The sequence below is a fragment of the Penaeus japonicus genome, unplaced genomic scaffold, assembly GCF_977035675.1.
Source record: "Penaeus japonicus unplaced genomic scaffold, GWHDUDI00000001_assembly GWHDUDI00000026, whole genome shotgun sequence".
NCBI lineage: Eukaryota > Metazoa > Arthropoda > Malacostraca > Decapoda > Penaeidae > Penaeus > Penaeus japonicus.
In genome coordinates this window covers 15,193,190-15,210,689 of record NW_028234428.1, presented here as the reverse complement: position 1 = coordinate 15,210,689, position 17,500 = coordinate 15,193,190, and the positions used below count along the sequence as shown (strand labels likewise).

General features: G+C 48.8%; 2 protein-coding genes across 20 annotated transcripts in view; both read left to right on the top strand.

Annotated features, from left to right (window-relative positions):
* Positions 1 to 6,500, top strand: part of LOC147468797 (uncharacterized) — a 7,907-nt gene extending 1,407 nt beyond the window's left edge. The window contains exon 1 of the mRNA XM_086552010.1: positions 1 to 6,500. This exon is cut by the window's left edge and continues 1,407 nt beyond it. Within this exon, the coding sequence (XP_086408136.1) occupies positions 1 to 6,384 (6,384 nt within the window). The 3' untranslated portion in view covers positions 6,385 to 6,500.
* Positions 1 to 17,500, top strand: part of Unc-115a (actin binding LIM protein Uncoordinated 115a) — a 163,694-nt gene that overhangs the window by 125,156 nt on the left and 21,038 nt on the right. For 10 of the 19 annotated variants that reach the window (XR_015192295.1, XR_015192292.1, XR_015192293.1 and 7 more), the window contains exons 6-11: positions 10,053 to 10,179; positions 11,176 to 11,360; positions 12,475 to 12,632; positions 14,660 to 14,734; positions 15,328 to 15,523; positions 15,896 to 16,123. Coding sequence is in view for 13 of the 19 variants with exons in the window: in XM_086552015.1 (XP_086408141.1) it covers positions 10,053 to 10,179; positions 11,176 to 11,360; positions 12,475 to 12,632; positions 14,660 to 14,734; positions 15,328 to 15,523; positions 15,896 to 16,123 (969 nt within the window). In the remaining 6 variants the exon portion in view is untranslated. Of the gene's footprint in view, positions 1 to 10,052; positions 10,180 to 11,175; positions 11,361 to 12,474; positions 12,633 to 13,741; positions 13,781 to 14,659; positions 14,735 to 15,327; positions 15,524 to 15,895; positions 16,124 to 17,500 lie in introns of all 19 variants that reach the window. The other 9 variants (XR_015192296.1, XM_086552020.1, XM_086552018.1 and 6 more) reach the window with 2 other exon arrangements.

Below are 17,500 nucleotides of genomic sequence, written 5' to 3'. Positions count from 1 at the left end.
TTGTATCCGCTCGAGTGGGACTTGAACACAAACTCACCCAGCCTTGATGTCGACCTCGACCTCGAGGTGCAGGACGAAGAAGAAGAGGCGACGTCGTCCTCGTCTTCCTCGTCGTCGGACTCGGGCGCTGGAGGCAGCCCGGACCTCCTCTCGCAGGACTCGGCCGTCAAGGCGGTTACGCAGTGCTTCTCCTGGCTCGAGGAGGAGGTCTTCGCACTCGAGCCTCGAGGGAACTCGCCAAGAGACCTTTGTGACGCGGGTGGAGGAGGGGGAGGCGAGTGCAAAGTGATGGAGGACGAGGAAGACGAAGACGAAGACGAAGAGGAAGAGGTAGAAGTTGAGTCCGAGGAGGAAGAGGAGGACGAGGAAGAAGGTTGGGAGATCGACAGCGAGTTCCAGTTCACTACCTGCGGCCGCGTCGAAGTCGCTAGCGGCGGCGGTGACTCGAAGGAGGCGAGGGAGGAAGGCCCAGGTAGCAGGAAGGAGGAGGCAGCGGCGGCAGAGGAAGGGGAAGGAGAAGGGGAAGGGACGCAAGTGATCAAAGGGGAGATGGAGAACCTGATCGACGTCTGCTTCGAGTGGATGGACGAAGAAGTCGCAGAGGGCGAAGACGAGGACGAAGACGAGTGCGGCGAGAGTGACGAAGTCGACCAAGAGAGTGTCCATGTCGGAATCACGGCGGAGGACGGCGACGACTGCCGCGAGGAGGCTGGAAGTCGCAGTCTGCAAGACTGCGACGCTTATGACGTCGGTATCAGTTGGGGCACCGAGACCCCAGGCGACGGCATCGAAGGCGGCGTCGACGGAGGCGCGGAAGGCGATCCGTCATGTCACTCGGGGTCCTGGGGGCGGCTGGACACCGTGGGCGGGGCGCGGGTGGCACCGGAGCGCAGTAGCGAGGGCGAGTCCTTCAGCGAGTCCGAGTGGAGCGAGTGGAGCGAAGCCGAGACGTGCATCCTGAGGGCAGAGTCTCCTGCCGCCGCGCCCACGCGCTCTCCCTCGCCATCTCCCCTGGACGACACCTGCAGCTCCTACCCCGCCAACCCATACTATCCCGCGGACTACTATTCCCACGCCCACTCGACGTACTTCCCCGCCCACCCCTACGCGTCCCGCACCGACATGCTACCTTATCATTATTCCTCGTATCCTTTTGCCTCCGCCAGTGGCTCCTACTACTCCTTCCCGACCCACTCTTACGCCCATCCGAATCCTTACTCGTATCCCGCTCACGCCCACCTCGATCTTAGCCACGCCCACTACTACGATGACCCCACACGCCCACATTACTCGTATCCCTGTGCCGCCAATTATCATGCTTTCCATTCGCACTTCCCTAATCTCTCATCCTCATCCTCCTCTTCCTCCTCCTCTTCCTCCTCCTCTTCTTCGTCCTCCTCGGCCACTTCCGCCTCGACGCCGAATTCGGAGGAGAGTAGTTTAAGCTGGGAGGAGGAGGAGGAGGAGGAGGAGGAGGAGGAGGAGGAGGTGGCAGAGGAGGCAGAAGCGGGCGAGATGATGATACACACAGAAGTACCTGAAGCGGCAAGTAACAGAGTACCTGAAGCAGAAGACGTGTTTACCAGACGAGCGGGGGGGCGTGGCTCCGCCAAGCGCGTGGGCGTGCGTCGGCCAACGGTTGCAGAGGCAGCGTCCCCCGCGGCAGAGAGTGCGGGCGGCGGTTACGATAATAAAACACAAGCGCCGTTCCTCCGGCCGCAGCCATCTGCCGTCGCTCTAACCTACTGCGGCGGAGGTGTTGTCGTAACCGCAGCGGGCTCGCGCACTCTCGCCAGAAGCCGGGAGGGGGGAGGGAATGCAGCGGCGGCGCCACATGCAAGTCGCATCATCGGGTGTCACAACTCGCCGCCGCAAAGTGTTGCCAGAACTTCGTATGGCGAAGGCGGGGGAAGAGGAAGTGAAGGGGAGGTGGAGGGAAAGGAAAGAGGAGAAAGAGGAGGAGGAGGACGTAACAGCGTTGCCAATATGCACCAAGCAAAAGACAGCCTCGAGACAGTCGTGGTCACGTACTCGCGAGGCAAGACCAGGTCCTATGTGTCCCGCGAGGAAAAAACTCCCACTGTGTCCAGTCGCCAGACAAACCCTCCAAGCAGTGATGCCAGAACCGCGACGCACCCTCGATGTTCAGACAGGTGCGGGAGGGGCGCAGGGCCGGGCATGTCTGGCACTACGTGTCTAGGCTGTCTGATGGAAGGAGGGGGAGCAGAGGGGGACGAGAGGGGGATGGAGGGGGGAGAGGACGGAGAGGAGAGATGCGATGGATCGGGGAGGACATTGCTAACAGATGAGCAGGGAAGGGCACCGAGACCCCCTCGCGATTACGGAACATACGACAGCCTGTTACGTAACAAAGCCAGAGGCGCGGAGAGAACGCGTCAACCGTCGCGGGACAAGGGGGCCGACGGAACAGCTGTTACGAGAGACTCGGAAGAAGCTGCGGCGAGGGAGGCAGGCGACAGCTGGAGCGCGGGCAAGGAGGGGCGACTGGAGCCCTCGGCTGACGGCTGGCTGGACGGGGACAGGAGGAGGTGGTACAGGGTCGGCACTCTGCGCAGGAAGGACCCGTCGAAGGAGGCGGCGAGGGAGGAGAGGTGGGAGGGAAGTGGAAGCGAGGGCGCGGGAGTCGGAGAGCCAACACGCAAGACCCGCGAGAGGAGAGATGACCTCGGCTACGACAGCGAGTGCAGCGACGAAGACCACCAGCAGCAGGAAGTTGTCCATCCCGAAGGAGACGAGTTAGAAGACTACGGCGAAGAAGTCGGAGATGAGACCGAAGGAAGCGATGGAGACTCGGAGGAGAGGGACGACTATGGCGAGGAGAGAAGCAAGGAGGCGGAGGAGGAAGAGGAGGAGGAGGACTCAGACCTCGCCCGGAGAGCCTTCGATTCCCTCCATTTCCTACCGACGTACCGCGGCAGCAGGAGGTCGTCGGGCGCCTCCCTCGCGCCGCACCTCGCCCTCGGCACGGCGGTGGAGGGCGTCCCGCCGCTCGAGCGAGGAAGAAGACGATCAAGAGGGAGGACGAAGGTCGTGGTCCTCCCCCTCAACGACGTGGAGGCGAGCGCGTCGTCTGGCCCGCCTGCGCCTTTCATCGCGCCTCTTCGGTACAGCCCTGGGGACGACCCGCCGGTGGAAGCGTTCCTCCCCGCACCGCTGAGCTCTGCCGCCCCACCGCCGCCCACTCTGCCGCCCTCTCTGTGCCCCTACGGCCAGCATCAGCCCACCGCTGGCTACCTCCCGCCCGCCACTTCCCACCTGCCGCCCTACGCCTACTACTCCCCCCCAGCACCCACGTACTACAACCCCCAGCCCTGCCCGCCGCCGCCCATGCAGCACAGCCCCTACGCCACCACGACCACCTATTCCAACATGTATTCAGTCCCGCCTACCTGCTCCTCCGCGCCCACCTACAGCGCCCTCTACCCCGCCACGCCCGCGGATCCCGCCTACGCCAACTTGTACTACCCCACGCCCGCCTACGCGGCTCTCCCCGCCTCGCCGTCGCGCCGTGCGACAGCTGGCGTTGGCGGGGACTTGTACGCAGCGGGAGGGGCGGGGCGGGGCGCGGGGGAGGAGGCCGCGTGGTGGCCGAATGGCTGGTGCGCAGAGGCCCCCAAGAGGGACCCGACCTGCAGCGAGTGCGCGGTCGCAGGCAGGAGCGCCGGCGCCGGAGCGGGGATCGCGAAGGGCTCGGGCTACTGCTACTACTTGTACTCGGGCGGCGAGGCTTCCCCATGGGCGGGGCCGCAGACGGAGAACCCGCGGCAGGCGCACCCACACCTCCCGCCCCCCTCCGGTGGCACGCCCATGCTCCACGGCCATGGGCCTTCCTCCGCCTCATGGCACTGTGGCTGCGGGGCGGCGGGAGGCTACCCAGCCCGCGCGCCCTCGCCGCCCGCGCCGTCCCCCGCGATGCCTGCGCCGGGCTGCCGGGCGGCCTTGGGGGGCGAGGGCGGGGGCGGCCGCGGAGAGTGCAGCTGCCTGACCCAGAAGTACGCCGAAGGCTGGACGGACAACGCAGGCCCAAAGCCACTTGCTTCGCCGTCGTCGTGCACGTGTGCAAGGGCGGAATCCAGCGCCGTTCCGCGCCCGCGCACGCAGCCGCACTCGCGCCCGAACTCAAAGGAAGAGTTCTACAGCGTGGTCAAGTACGACGGCCCCGCCAGCGCCCGGTCATGCGCGCCCTCTGCGGCTGCCTCCCCCTGCCAGACCCCGCCCGCGCACACGCCCTCCCCCGCCTCCCTGCAGCGCCGCCTCAGCATCCCGGCGCCCTGCTTGGCCCACGCCCTCTGCTCGCTCGGCCCGCTCTACCGCAGGATCCAGCAGGTGCTCTGTCGCTCCTCCAACCTGCCTCCGGGGACCGACGCGGCGCCCGAGCCCGCCCCCCGCAAAGACCCTTCGTCGGAGAATTCTCCCGGCCACGACCGCTCGCCAGACGCCTTTCGAAGCGACTCCCACGCGCACGACCGACCCTCCTCCTCCTCCTCCTCCTCCGCCTCCGCCTCCCCCTCCTTCACGGTGATATCGAGTCAACCCAGGTCACTGTCGCACTGGAAACCCGAAGCCGGGAGCGACCTGACCTCTCCCGCAGAAGCTGAAGGATGGGGGCTGGTCGGGCAACACGACAGGGTCACGAACTCGCCGTTGGGGTCGTGCAGGCTGCAGGGGAAGGTGGCGGGGTTGGCGCGAAGGGAACCGCCCGACGGCACCGCCACGCCGACCGATCCCGTTCGGAACTCCGAAGCCTCCGAGGCTCTCTGTGAAGGTTCCAGAGAACACCCTCGGACGCGCTCGAAGTCTGCGAGGACCGAGGAAGAGGCGTGGATTCACGAGGACCACTCGAGAACGGCCGGTGAGCTCAAGATACCCACAGCGCGAAGTAATACCTTATACGAGGCTCTTGCACCGGTAGACTCTTCGCCAGTTGTAGAATCCGCTTTAAAGAAGGAAGAATATCCTTCAATACCAATTGCACGATCTATAACCCGCCCAGACGCCCAGGGAAAGAGTGGCAGCCGTTTGAGGAGTTCCCCTTTGGGAGTGACGCGGCCCTCTCTCAGCCCCGCGCCGAAAGCACAAGCGCAGACGCACTCGCTCACACGCAGCGGGACAGAAGAGAGGAAAGGGGAGCACTTGAACGAGGAACCACATCGAGGTCTCGTGTTGGCGGGTTCAGAACCGGAGAAAATGTGTCATGACGAGGGCGCTCAGATAAGAACGCCGAACACACCAGAAATACTGAATCAGCAAGTGGGACCAAGAACCGTGTCAGAACCGGAGCAGAGCCGTGTCAGTTCCCATACGCGAAAAGAATCAGCGTCTACGTTTCCAGAACCGCGAACAGCCGCGTGTGAACAGGGCCAAATCCGCCCCCTTTCGCTCGTAGAGGAACCTCTCCAACCGCCAGGAAGGCCCACGGACCCCTTTCTCCCAGTCCTGGACCGTGGGTATGAGACCGATTACGTCCGTACCCCAATCGTGGCGGAGGTTCAGGCCACGGCGGCGCCCGGCCAGGGAATCGGGCGGAAAAGGACGCAGATCCTGGAAAAACCGGGTCGCCAGTCCTCCGTTTTCCTCGCTCTCGATCCGTCCCCTCTCTCCACCTCGTCCTCGACCTCGTCCTCGACCTCGTCCTCGAGCCCTCCCGCCGCTGCTCCTCCGGCTCCCGACGCCACCACGCCAGCCTCCTCCTCATCGGGGCTCTCCCTCGTCGACCTCCTGAAATTGGGTCGCTTCGAGGGCTACGTCACGCTGCCCGTCACATACCCGAAGACGTCGACGAAGAATGTGGAGGAAGAGGAGGAAGAGAAGGAGAAGCAGAAGCAGAAGGAGGAGGAGGAGGAAGTTGAGGGAAAGGATATAGGGAAAGAGGCGGAGAAGAAGGAGGAAGGGAAGGAAGAGAAGAAGGAAAAGGAGGAGGAGGAGGTCAGCGTGAGCAGCCAAGTTAGAGTGTCCCTCAGGAAATATTGCAAGAGGAGGAAGGATGGAACCAGGAAGATGGTCATCACGTTGACGCTCTGTTTAGGTAACTGTAAGGAAAGGGGGGAGAGGGAGAGGGAGAGGGAGAGGGAGAGGGAGAGGGAGAGGGAGAGGGAGAGGGAGAGGGAGAGGGAGAGGGAGAGGGAGAGGGAGAGGGAGAGGGAGAGGGAGAGGGAGAGGGAGAGGGAGAGGGAGAGGGAGAGGGAGAGGGAGAGGGAGAGAGAGAGAGAGAGAGAGAGAGAGAGAGAGAGAGAGAGAGAGAGAGAGAGAGAGGGAGAGAGGGAGAGAGAGAGAGAGAGAGAGAGAGAGAGAGAGAGAGAGAGAGAGAGGAAGAGGGAGGGGAAAGGAGAGAGAATGGGAAATCGAGAGCGATCAGGAGAGTAAAAGACAGAAGAAATAAGTAAGTGACTTCAGCGCGACAGAGACACGGAGAAATTACCGAAAACCCCGCACAGTCGAGGTCTAAACTTTCAAAACCAACATGCCAACCTCAATAGCAAAAAAAAAAAAAAAAAAAAAAAGATTCATCGTAAATTTCAGGGTCGCCACCTTCCTCCCATCCCCACCCTCCTAGCCCCCAATACCCTCCTCTAACCCCTATCCCCCTTCCCCCCTCTATTCCCCCCCCCCACACACACACACCTTACAAGAATATGCAAATGGGACGTAATTGTGAAGCCATGTGGTTTGAAGTGGAGTGGGCGTGGGCGTGGGCGGGGGAGGTGGAGGTGGTATTGAGGTTAGGCCAGTGAGAGGGGTTGCTACGAGAGGTCAAGAGGGGAGCCGTCTTTGGAGGGTGGGAGGAGGAGGGAGGGCTGGAGGGAGGAGGGGGGAGGGCGGAGGGCGGAGGGGGGAGGGGGGAGGGGGGAGGATGGAGGATGGAGGGAGGGGGGAGGAAGGAGGAAGGGGGAGGGCTGGAGAGGGGAGGTTGGAGGGTGGAGGGAGGAGGGGGACAGGGATGGGGGGGGGGTGGAATATGGGTAGGGGGGGATTCTGTAACTGGTGTTGGGTGTGTATTTTATTATTATTATTATTATTATTATTATTATTATTATTATTATTATTATATATATATATATGAATGTTTAACTATTTTTCTTTTTGTTTCCTATCGTTTCAATGCCATTTTTCCTTCATTTTTCCTTCTTTCCCGCCGACTTAAAATGAGAATGATGCTCGTACTTCAAACACAAAGTGAAGAAGGATTTACGAAAGAAATGAGCAAAGAACTGGCACAGAGATAACGTAATTGATTCATCATTATCGGTAATTGGGGAATGATGCCTTAATTGCACTGATATTACGCCAGCCTGGATTTCCTCGCAGACACCGCGGGCACAAAAGTTATTCTTCTGTCGGAGGAGAATTTTTCCCACCTCTTTTATTATTTTCTTTGTTATGATTATTATTATTATCATTATCATTATTGTTAGTATTATTTTTTTTTAGTTATGATAATGATGATAAGATTGTTCATACTGATGTTGTGTTATTATTTTTTTTATTATTATTATCATTTTTTTATTATTACTACTATTATTATCACTATTGTTGCTATCACTGTTATTATTATAATAATAATAATTATTATTATTATTATAATTGTTATTATTAGCGTAAGCCATTGATGAATATGAAAAAAGATCCTATTTATTATAAAAAAAACTCATCTCATCTTCTATCCCAAGCATTATTTTTGACCCAGATACCTCTATAGAAAAGAATAAATTTCCCGTCATATTAAAAAAAAATGGGTTAGGAAGGTCACGGGGTTCACATAGAAGATTAATGGGTCCCACACGTGATTGTTTTTGGGCCGGTTGTTCGACCTGGCAAATCGACGTGATTATTCTTTGAGGCGAATCGTGTGTTTTATTTTTATTTTTGATTATTAAGTTGGTTGGAGTGAAATGAAAATTATCTATTGATTGTTGTGGTATTTAAAGAATTATTGTTGTTGTGGTATTTAAAGAATTGTTGTTGCTGTTGTTGTTTCTTCTGAGCTTCGTATATGTTTACTTGTTATTTTCTTTATTTTTTTCTTCTTCTTCGTCTTCTTATTATTCTTCCTCTTCGTCTTATTATTATTCTTCCTCTTCGTCTTATTATTATTCTTCCTCTTCGTCTTATTATTATTCTTCCTCTTCGTCTTCTTCTCCTTCTTCTTCGTCTTATTATTCTTTCTCTTCGTCTTCCTCTTCTTCATCTTCCTCTTCTTCTTCTTCTTCTTCTTCTTCTTCTTCTTCTTCTTGTTTGTCCAGGAAACCGGCCACGTGGTAATACCTCAGACTAATACGTCTATTAAAATGGCTACCATTAACCCTAGTCATTTGTACCTCTTTTATATATAGGCCACCGTAATTCCTGAGCTTTTGTGTGAGATAACCTTTTGCGAAGGTATGATAGAGGTGGAAACGAGGGCATTTGGCATTGTGTGTGTGGGTGGGTGGGGTGGGGGTGGGGGGTGGGGGTCTACTCTCGTCTTTTATTTTTATTCTCTCTCTCTTTCTCTCACTCTCAAACTCGTAAACTCTCTCTCTCTCTCTCTCTCTCTCTCTCTCTCTCTCTCTCTCTCTCTCTCTCTCTCTTCTCTCCCTCCCTCCCTCTCTTACTCCCTCCCTCCCCCCCCCGTCTCTCAAAATTTAGTCCAAATTATCATTATTTTCATCAATATAATGATCACAATATCTATTATCTTTACTATTACCATCAGTGTTGCTATTTACTGTAACCGTTGTAATAATTACCACTACCACTGTTATTATTTCCTCTATGACCTTACTGATGTTAAACAGACAGACAAACAGATCACAGGAAACAGATACAAATGCAGGATTTACCTTTCAATACTTTCTCATTTTTTGTGATAAAAGCCCCTCATTTTTTGCGTGTGTGCTGTGATTAGCGGTGACTTCCTTAGGCATTTATTTTCTCCTTTTTTTCCCCCGAAGTGGAAATGGCAGACAAAGTGTTTGTTGCTGTTTATGTGTTTTCGAGTTTATTACTGTGGTGTTTAGAGATGTTGTTGCGGTCTTTGTATTTTTTTTTTTTATATTATTACCTTTCTTATTTTCTCTATTCTTACAATTCTGGCTGTCTCTGTCTCGCTTTCTCTCTTTTTCTTTCTCTCTCTCTCTCTCTCTCTCTCTCTCTCTCTCTCTCTCTCTCTCTCTCTCTCTCTCTCTCTCTCTCTCTCTCTCTCTCTCTCTCTCTCTCTCTCTCTCGTGAAAAAAAAGTTTCTCCAAGTTTCTCCCTCTGTTAAAAGGTCTTTTCTTTCAAAGCGAAATTCTTACTCGTGGTTTGGCATTTGCGGTATTTCTCGTTTTATTATTATATACACACTTTTTTTTTGTTCTAAAACAGTTTTCGAAATTGGGTCCCCTTCTGAAAAATATCTGGATTTTAGAACGATAGTATTTTTTTTCGCCGGCAGGAGAAAATGGCGCGAAATGGCCGTGAGATAGTTATGTTAACCAGCTGTGATATGTGGTCGGGTTGTAACTTTTTATTTTTTATTTATTTTTTATTCCCTGAGGAAATATATGCATTGTGTTTAACCATTTATTGAATTGCATTATGTACTCTTATAGACTTTTCGAGTGTAGTCATCTCAAATGCATATATATATATATATATATATATATATATATATATATATATATATATATATATATATATATATATATATGTATATATATGTATGTATATATATGTAAATATATATATGTATATATATATATATATATATATATATATATATATATATATATATATGTATGTATATATATAAGTAATAATTAGGTGTGGTAATAATTATGACGATAGTAATAATGATGACAATGATAATGATAATAATAGTAATAATAATAAGGAAAACCATAGTCGTAATAATGATAACGACAATGACAACAAAAATAATGATACTGATGATAAAAGATAAATCAACACAATCTCTACATTTAAATACACATATCTCCGGATCCACAAACCACATCCTTATCATTTCGAAAAACTAATGACTAACGACTTTTTTTTCTCCCCCCCCCCCCCAGAATGCGCCGGTTGCAAGGAGGAGCTGGTGGAAGGGCAGGCTCTGATTGCACTCGATCAGCAATGGCACATCTGGTGCTTCAAGTGCGCCGCTTGCAACACCGTGTTGCATGGAGAGTACATGGGCAAGTGAGTACTCGGACTGGTCTTTTTTGATGGATGAGGGGGGGAGGGAGGGGGAGGGTGGTATGCGCGGATGCACTCACGTACGGACGCACGTGGATGCATTCACGCATATGCAGACGTCTATGCATACACATTCACGCACACGCACACGCACACGCACACGCACACGCACACGCACACGCGCACACACACACACACACACACACACACACACACACACACACACACACACACACACACACACACACACACACACACACACACACACACAAACACACAAACACAGACGTACACACACTCTCGCATATACACACGCACACGCACAAATAATAAACATCCTTTCACACACTTCCCACTTCCCACTTCCCTCCCTCTGTCTCATTCCCACACTCACTCACACGAGACTGCTCGCCGCACAAACGCCTCCCGCCGCCTCCCGCGTGCGGCAGGGCGGCGGGACCTGGGAGGGAGCGACTGGGGGCGGCCGCGCATCATACATACACACAGACATTCATACATGCATACATATCTACTTATGGACATATATACATATATACATATACAAGTATACACATATATATGTATACACATATACACGTATACACGTATACACGTACACACATGTACACAAACACACATACACAGACAGACACATACATGCATACATATACACATACATATATAAGAAATAAACATACATGCATACATATACACATGCATATATAAGAAATAAACATACATGCATACATACATACAACCACACACACACACGATTATTTAAAGATGTAAATATACTATAAATATCACATACACATATATGTATCGATTACACGTGTATAAAAAAGGAAGTGATTAAAAATGATAATGAGGCTGAAAAGAAATATGAAATATGAAAAGAGAGCAAAAGTTGGTTAATAAAGTAACCCTAAAATATCACTGCCAAGATAAGCCGACCTCTTAATCACCCCCCACCCCACTCATTCATGCAATCTCTTCCAGGGATGGAATGCCTTACTGCGAGAAGGACTACCAGGCCCAGTTCGGCGTCAAGTGCGCCTACTGCAACAGGTTCATCAGCGGCAAGGTGCTCCAGGCGGGAGACAATCACCACTTCCACCCTACCTGCGCGAGGTGTACCAAGTGTGGGGATCCCTTCGGCGACGGGGAGGAAATGTACCTACAGGGTGAGTCTTAGGGGCACGGGGGAATAGTTAGGGTGAGAAGGAGGGGAAAGGAAAGAAGTGGGGTGGGGGTAAGAAGGATATAGAGGAAGGGGAATTATGGAAAGGAGGAGGCGGAGGTAGAGGAGGAGGAGGAGGAGGAGGAGGAGGAGGAGGAGGAGGAGGAGGAGGAGGAGGAGGAGGAGGAGGAGGAGGAGGAGGCGGAGGAAGAGGAGGAGGAGGAGGCAGAGGAGGAGGCGGAGGAGGAGGAGGAGGAGGAGGAGGAGGAGGAGGAGGAGGAGGAGGAGGAGGCGGAGGCGGAGGAGGAGGAGGAGGAGGCGGCGGAGGAGGAGGCGGCGGAGGAGGCGGAGGAAGAGGAGGAGGAGGAGGAGGAGGAGGAGGAGGAGGAGGAGGAGGAGGAGGAGGAGGAGGAGGAGGCGGAGGAGGAGGCGGAGGCGGAGGAGGAGGAGGCGGAGGCGGAGGCGGAGGCGGAGGCGGAGGCGGAGGCGGAGGCGGAGGAGGAGGAGGAGGAGGAGGAGGAGGAGGAGGAGGAGGAGGAGGAGGAAGAAGAAGAAGAAGAAGAAGAAGAAGAAGAAGAAGAAGAAGGAGGAGGCAGAGGAGGAGGCGGAGGAGGAGGCGGAGGCGGAGGCGGAGGCGGAGGCGGAGGCGGAGGCGGAGGCGGAGGCGGAGGCGGAGGCGGAGGCGGAGGAGGAGGAGGAGGAGGAGGAGGAGGAGGAGGAGGAGGAGGAGGAGGAGGAGGAGGAGGAGGGGAGGAGGAGGAGGAGGAGGAGGAGGAGGAGGAGGAGGAGGAGGAGGAGGAGGAGGAGAAGAAGAAGAAGAAGAAGAAGAAGAAGAAGAAGAAGAAGAAGAAGAAGAAGAAGAAGAAGAGAGGATAAGGAAGAAGAAAGAGGGGAAACAGAGGAAGAAGGAGGACTAGGAAAGGGGAAGGAGGAAAGAAGGAAAAGGAAGGGAAGTGTTAGGAGGGACGGGAGAGAGATTTTCAGGGTGGGAGTATGAGAAGGCAGGAGAGGAAGAAAGAAGAGAGAAAGAGAATGGAACCATTGCCCGAGGAACAAATAACGAAGTATACCATATCAGAGGGACCAGTTCTCACCCTCTCATCCCTTCGCCATTCTAGGTACCGCCATCTGGCACCCGCGCTGTGGCCCAGGACCCACTGAAAATGGCACAGTACTCAACGGCTCCTTGTCCAACGGCCACCACGTCAATGGGGAACAGAAGGCCGAGAGGGAACGCGACTTTGACGGCATGAGCTCCACAGCTTCAGAAACACAGGTAGGGAAGGAATGGAGTTGGTAACATGTTTTAGACTTCTCGTTAACTTGTTCTTCATTGGTTGCCTGCTTTGTCGTCCAGCATAGCCTTGGAAATTAAGTCCTGTCTTTTGCAGTTGTTGGAAATTTTATTTGTTATTATTTGTTTTAGTTTCATTTATTTTTTTCTAATTCGTTATGGCTTGTGCAGTTACATTTGCTTTATTTACAAGTTTATGTGGTTTTCAGTAAAGAGCATATTTTTGTTTTTTTGTTATAGATCATTTATTCTTCTCTTATGGAATAGAAATTCTGTAGGTGATTTGAACATTGAAAGTAATGTAACTGTAATTATATATATTATTTATAAAAACATGTATTTATGTACAGTGTTTTACTATTAATGATTATAAGTGGAACCAACTTTGAATAATTGGCACAAGACTTAAAATGAGTTCTAAATTCTCAAAAAGGAATAAATGATCATAAGTTTCACTGCTAATGTAGGGCATTGTTTAGTTTGAAGGTCAAGTTCAGATGTGCAGCCTATGCTTTTTTTTCTCTTTTTTTTCCTTTTTTTTTCTTTTCTTTCATTTAATCATTCTCTTCATGTAATCAGTGTTAAGTGTACTTTATTTAGAGTGCATTTTGAGCTACTTAGATGTGTTTGAACCAACTTCTGTGCTTTGCTGAAATCCTTGACTCTTGCTTCAGGGAGCAAGGTTGCTGTAATTTTATGCATTGCAGTATTATTTTCCAGCATATGTTTCTTGCTACTTATAATTTTCTGAATGTTACAAGTTATTTATATTCTCATTGCTTTGAGAAAAAGTCCTTGTCTGGATAGTTATGTATTTAAGATATATATATATATATGTATACAGTATATATCTTTCCTCTATTTTTCCCTCCATTGTAAATTCTTTTTAAATGAGATCTTTGGAATATGAAAGTTATTATTACTATCAGTAGAGCAATTCCCTCCCATTTTTAAAGTAAACGAGCGAGTCAGTTCAAAGACGCCCCACAACCCCAGTGACTGACTGAGAGCTTTGTATAGTTCCAATTTTTATTCTCACACTTCAGTCCAGTGCAAAGCAATAAGTTAACGCGCCCTTTATGTGTCGGCAGTTTATCGAAACAGTCGAGTCTACAGGCAGATGGCGACGGGTATGACATGTAGGAGTGTGCTCAGTGCCTGCCTGACGTTTTGAAGTTATGTGGCTATTAGAGCAATCCAGAGACTAACTTTTTGATTTGATAGAAGATCTAGCTGACTAATGCGAGTCGCCCTTCGTATTGTGCACCGAGTGGGGGGACTCGCGACTTCCTTGATGTCTATTGACTTTTTTCTTTGTTTCTATACTTTGTATTTTTTGTTTCTTTCCTTCATATTATTGATGTCTGTTTTTCCTTGGAATGTTATCGATATGAAGTCGTTTTGAGCGTTTTATTCATATGGTATTTGTTTATTTGTGCATTTATTAATTTTTTTTTAACATTTTACTTAAGTAAAAGATATTCAAAAGAATCTTTAGTTCTCTCTATTATTACTATTAAGTTACTATGTTTTCATATTAGTTTTGTAACTTTGATGTTTATACTTGAGTTTTGCTATGTACTTGATATTAAAAGAAGAACTATTAAGTGGCTTATGATGAAGGATTGATTATAGTATCAAATTTTGGAATAAACAAAAATAGAAGTGTCAAGAGTTAATCAAAGGATTATAAGCTTTAACTAAAATAAATACGACATCAAGGGAAGTCCGAAGGCGCATTAAATGTGAAATTCTCGAACATCTTTTTTGTCATCATTTGATTAGATGCCTGACCCTCCATTATTTTTTTGTTTGTTTGTTTATTTTAGTATATATTTCATTTATTATTTTTTGGCAGTAGTTCCTAGTCTTGGTGGATTGAGTTTTATTTAGATAACAGTTTTAAGCATGTTTACCACCACCCCAGGCAGACCCCCCCTCCCCCTCTCCTCATTCCTGTAAGCTTGCATGCATAGACTTACTTTAGTTTTGTTGACCATTCATTTCAGTTTTCTCGATCGCGCACACCAAGCCTTAATGGATCGTTCCGCTCCTATAGCCCCTATAACAGCCTGAACAGGAAGGTGAGATGCCGCTGGTCGGTTGATGTTGGCCGTTCTGTCGGTCGGCTAATTTTGTTACATGGCATAAAAAGAAAAAAGGGTTTAAAATATATAAAAGTTTGTTTGCCATGACAGATAAGTATATTTAGTCTTTTCTACTTCTTTTGTTTCTTTAACATCTTTTTGGATCAGATTTTAAATATTTAGGCAGAATACTGTTTTGTTGAAGGAAAGATGAGATATATGTTAACAGATTCAAAAGAAAATAATCAAAGAAGTATTACGTGTAACTTTATTTTTTTATTATTACTATATTTCAGTTCATAGCTTCATCAGAATTATAATTTATGTACCTGATAGAGAAATTTTGAATATTGTTAGTTATTTTGATGTATTTTGTTGTTCAGTGTAATACTTGTTTTGCAAGTGATTAGAGTCAGGTTTTATTAGATTTACAAGAGACATATACGTTTAGTTTTACTAGAATAACATTATTCATATTGAATTAGTGGCTTGTATTTTCACCTTGTTACAATGTCAGAGGAAATCAGAGGATAATCTTAAACCTCAAGCCATCACCCCAAACCTCACACTCTCTCGTCCATCCATCTCAGTTCTCGGGTCCGTATCGCACATGCTCCCCCGGGCTGATCCTGCGCGAGTACAAATCCTCACAAAGCCCCATCGACATCACCCGCATCTACACGTACTCCTACCTTACTGCCGAGCCTTCCCAGGGGTACCTCAAGCGACCCCTGGACCCGTACGACCGTCCTCCACCAAAGTCTCCGCACTGGCACCGTCCCATGGGTGAGTCGCGGGATTCCTAAGAGAATAGGAGGGATGTCAGGGGTTAGGGACTAGGTTGGAATTGCTGTCATCAAAGTAATGGAAGAAAATTTAAAAGTGTTTTATCTGTAGGTTTCATTGTTACACTTACGTAAGTTTGAAGATATATATATATAAAGTCAAGTGCTCAATGATTAAATACTACTGTGTTTATAGAATAACAAACATTTTTTAGACCCAAAATTAGTTTATTGAAATAAGGGTTACAGATTTTTGAAATGCATTTGTGCATAGGTATTGTTCTTTGTTTGTTGAATGTTTTTTTTGTAGGACTGCAATTTAATTTTTGCTAAATACATTCTGACTTCCTACTTTATTATTTAACCCCAACAGTGGATAGTAGGAAGCTGTCACTGCCCAAAACATCTAGTAAACTCGGCATGCGTGTGATGGTAGATAGCATAAAGTCCGAAACGCCCAGACCGAAGTCTCCTCACATGAACAACGAGGAGCCCATAACACTCTCACACTACCCTGGAGCACGCAAGCCGACCAGCGGAGATGTGTCTCGCATCGAGAGAGATGACTTCCCTGCGCCCCCGTACCCCTACACCGATCCAGGTAATTGACAAGGTTAACTGTCTAGGAGAGTTGCGACTAACTTGAAAGCAGTCTTAGGCATAGGGCTACATTAGGTATGTTTGTTTAGGGCAATATCAACCATGTACTAGTAAGAATTGTTTGTTGCATTTAATGTATTGATAAATAGACCAATGTATTATCATTAGGATTCATTGGAAAAAGTGTTACCACTAAGTATGGTTTTAGTATTGGAGAAATAGAATTTCAAAGATCACTACCAGTCCAAGCAAAGTTTTATTGTAGTGACGTTATGCAGTTATGCCCATGAAGGTAGAAGAACTCTGTACAGCAATAGTTTTGTTTCCTTGCCACTCACCTGCGTAAGTACTGTGCTAGAGCAGTAGAATAGTAGTTCCATACATCTGCAAGCTGCAAAAAATGCGCTGGGAAGGAGAGTGCGATTTGAGGAACTTACTTTTTTTTTTTTTCGTCAGTGGGCTTTGGATAATTTCTTTTGGGTTAAGCTCCAGCAGCATGAATACCTTACAGTGCATACTGCAGCTTCTGTTTTCAGTGGTATTGGTACATGGCTTGTTCCCTTTTCTGTGTTATCAGTACTTGATTAAGAGTTCCAACCACATAAGGAATTAGTATAAAAAGACCCCATGAATATTGGTATTCTGCTTTTGCAAACAAACATACATGTGTGTGGACATGCAACCAGACACTCACAAGCACATAGTCACATATAATCCATATGTGAATTCAGGAATAGTCTTATCAGATTATTAAATTATACTGAAAATATTGTGGTTGTAACTAAATAGGAATCCTTTTTACCTCAATATTCACTTATTGAAGTACCGAGCATCCAAGATTCCATGCTAATGTCTGCCACATTACTCTGCCGTATTAATTGGAAATACCTAGCAGTTCAGTGCAGCATGTTTCTATCTCTCTCTTTCTTTCGTTCTTGCTGTATTACTAGCAGTTTTTATAGTCTTTTTTTGATGTCGAAAATCCCTATTTATATCATTTTTCTAGTTATATAAAGAAGAGAGATAAAGGTATCATGGGGAATAATTAGGAAATCACTATTGGAAGAAATAGGAGAAAAAACACATCACAGACATGCTGCACTGTAAAGGAACTTAACCCATAGTATTAGTTGCTTTAAAAATAAATGACTAAACTTGCTGTACAAATTTGTGGTGGGAATGTTTGTCTTTTCACCTGTCACGAATAACACTAGGAGACGTTAACTCCTTTTAAAAGCCATACCCTCAATAACTCTTTCTGATTTGTAGATGGCTGCTTGACCTTTTTTTGTGTGTGTGGTTTATTGCTTGCAACACTTTCTGCCATTATAATTGATTGGTATTGCAATAAGGTAGAGATTTTACTTTAGTGTGCTAT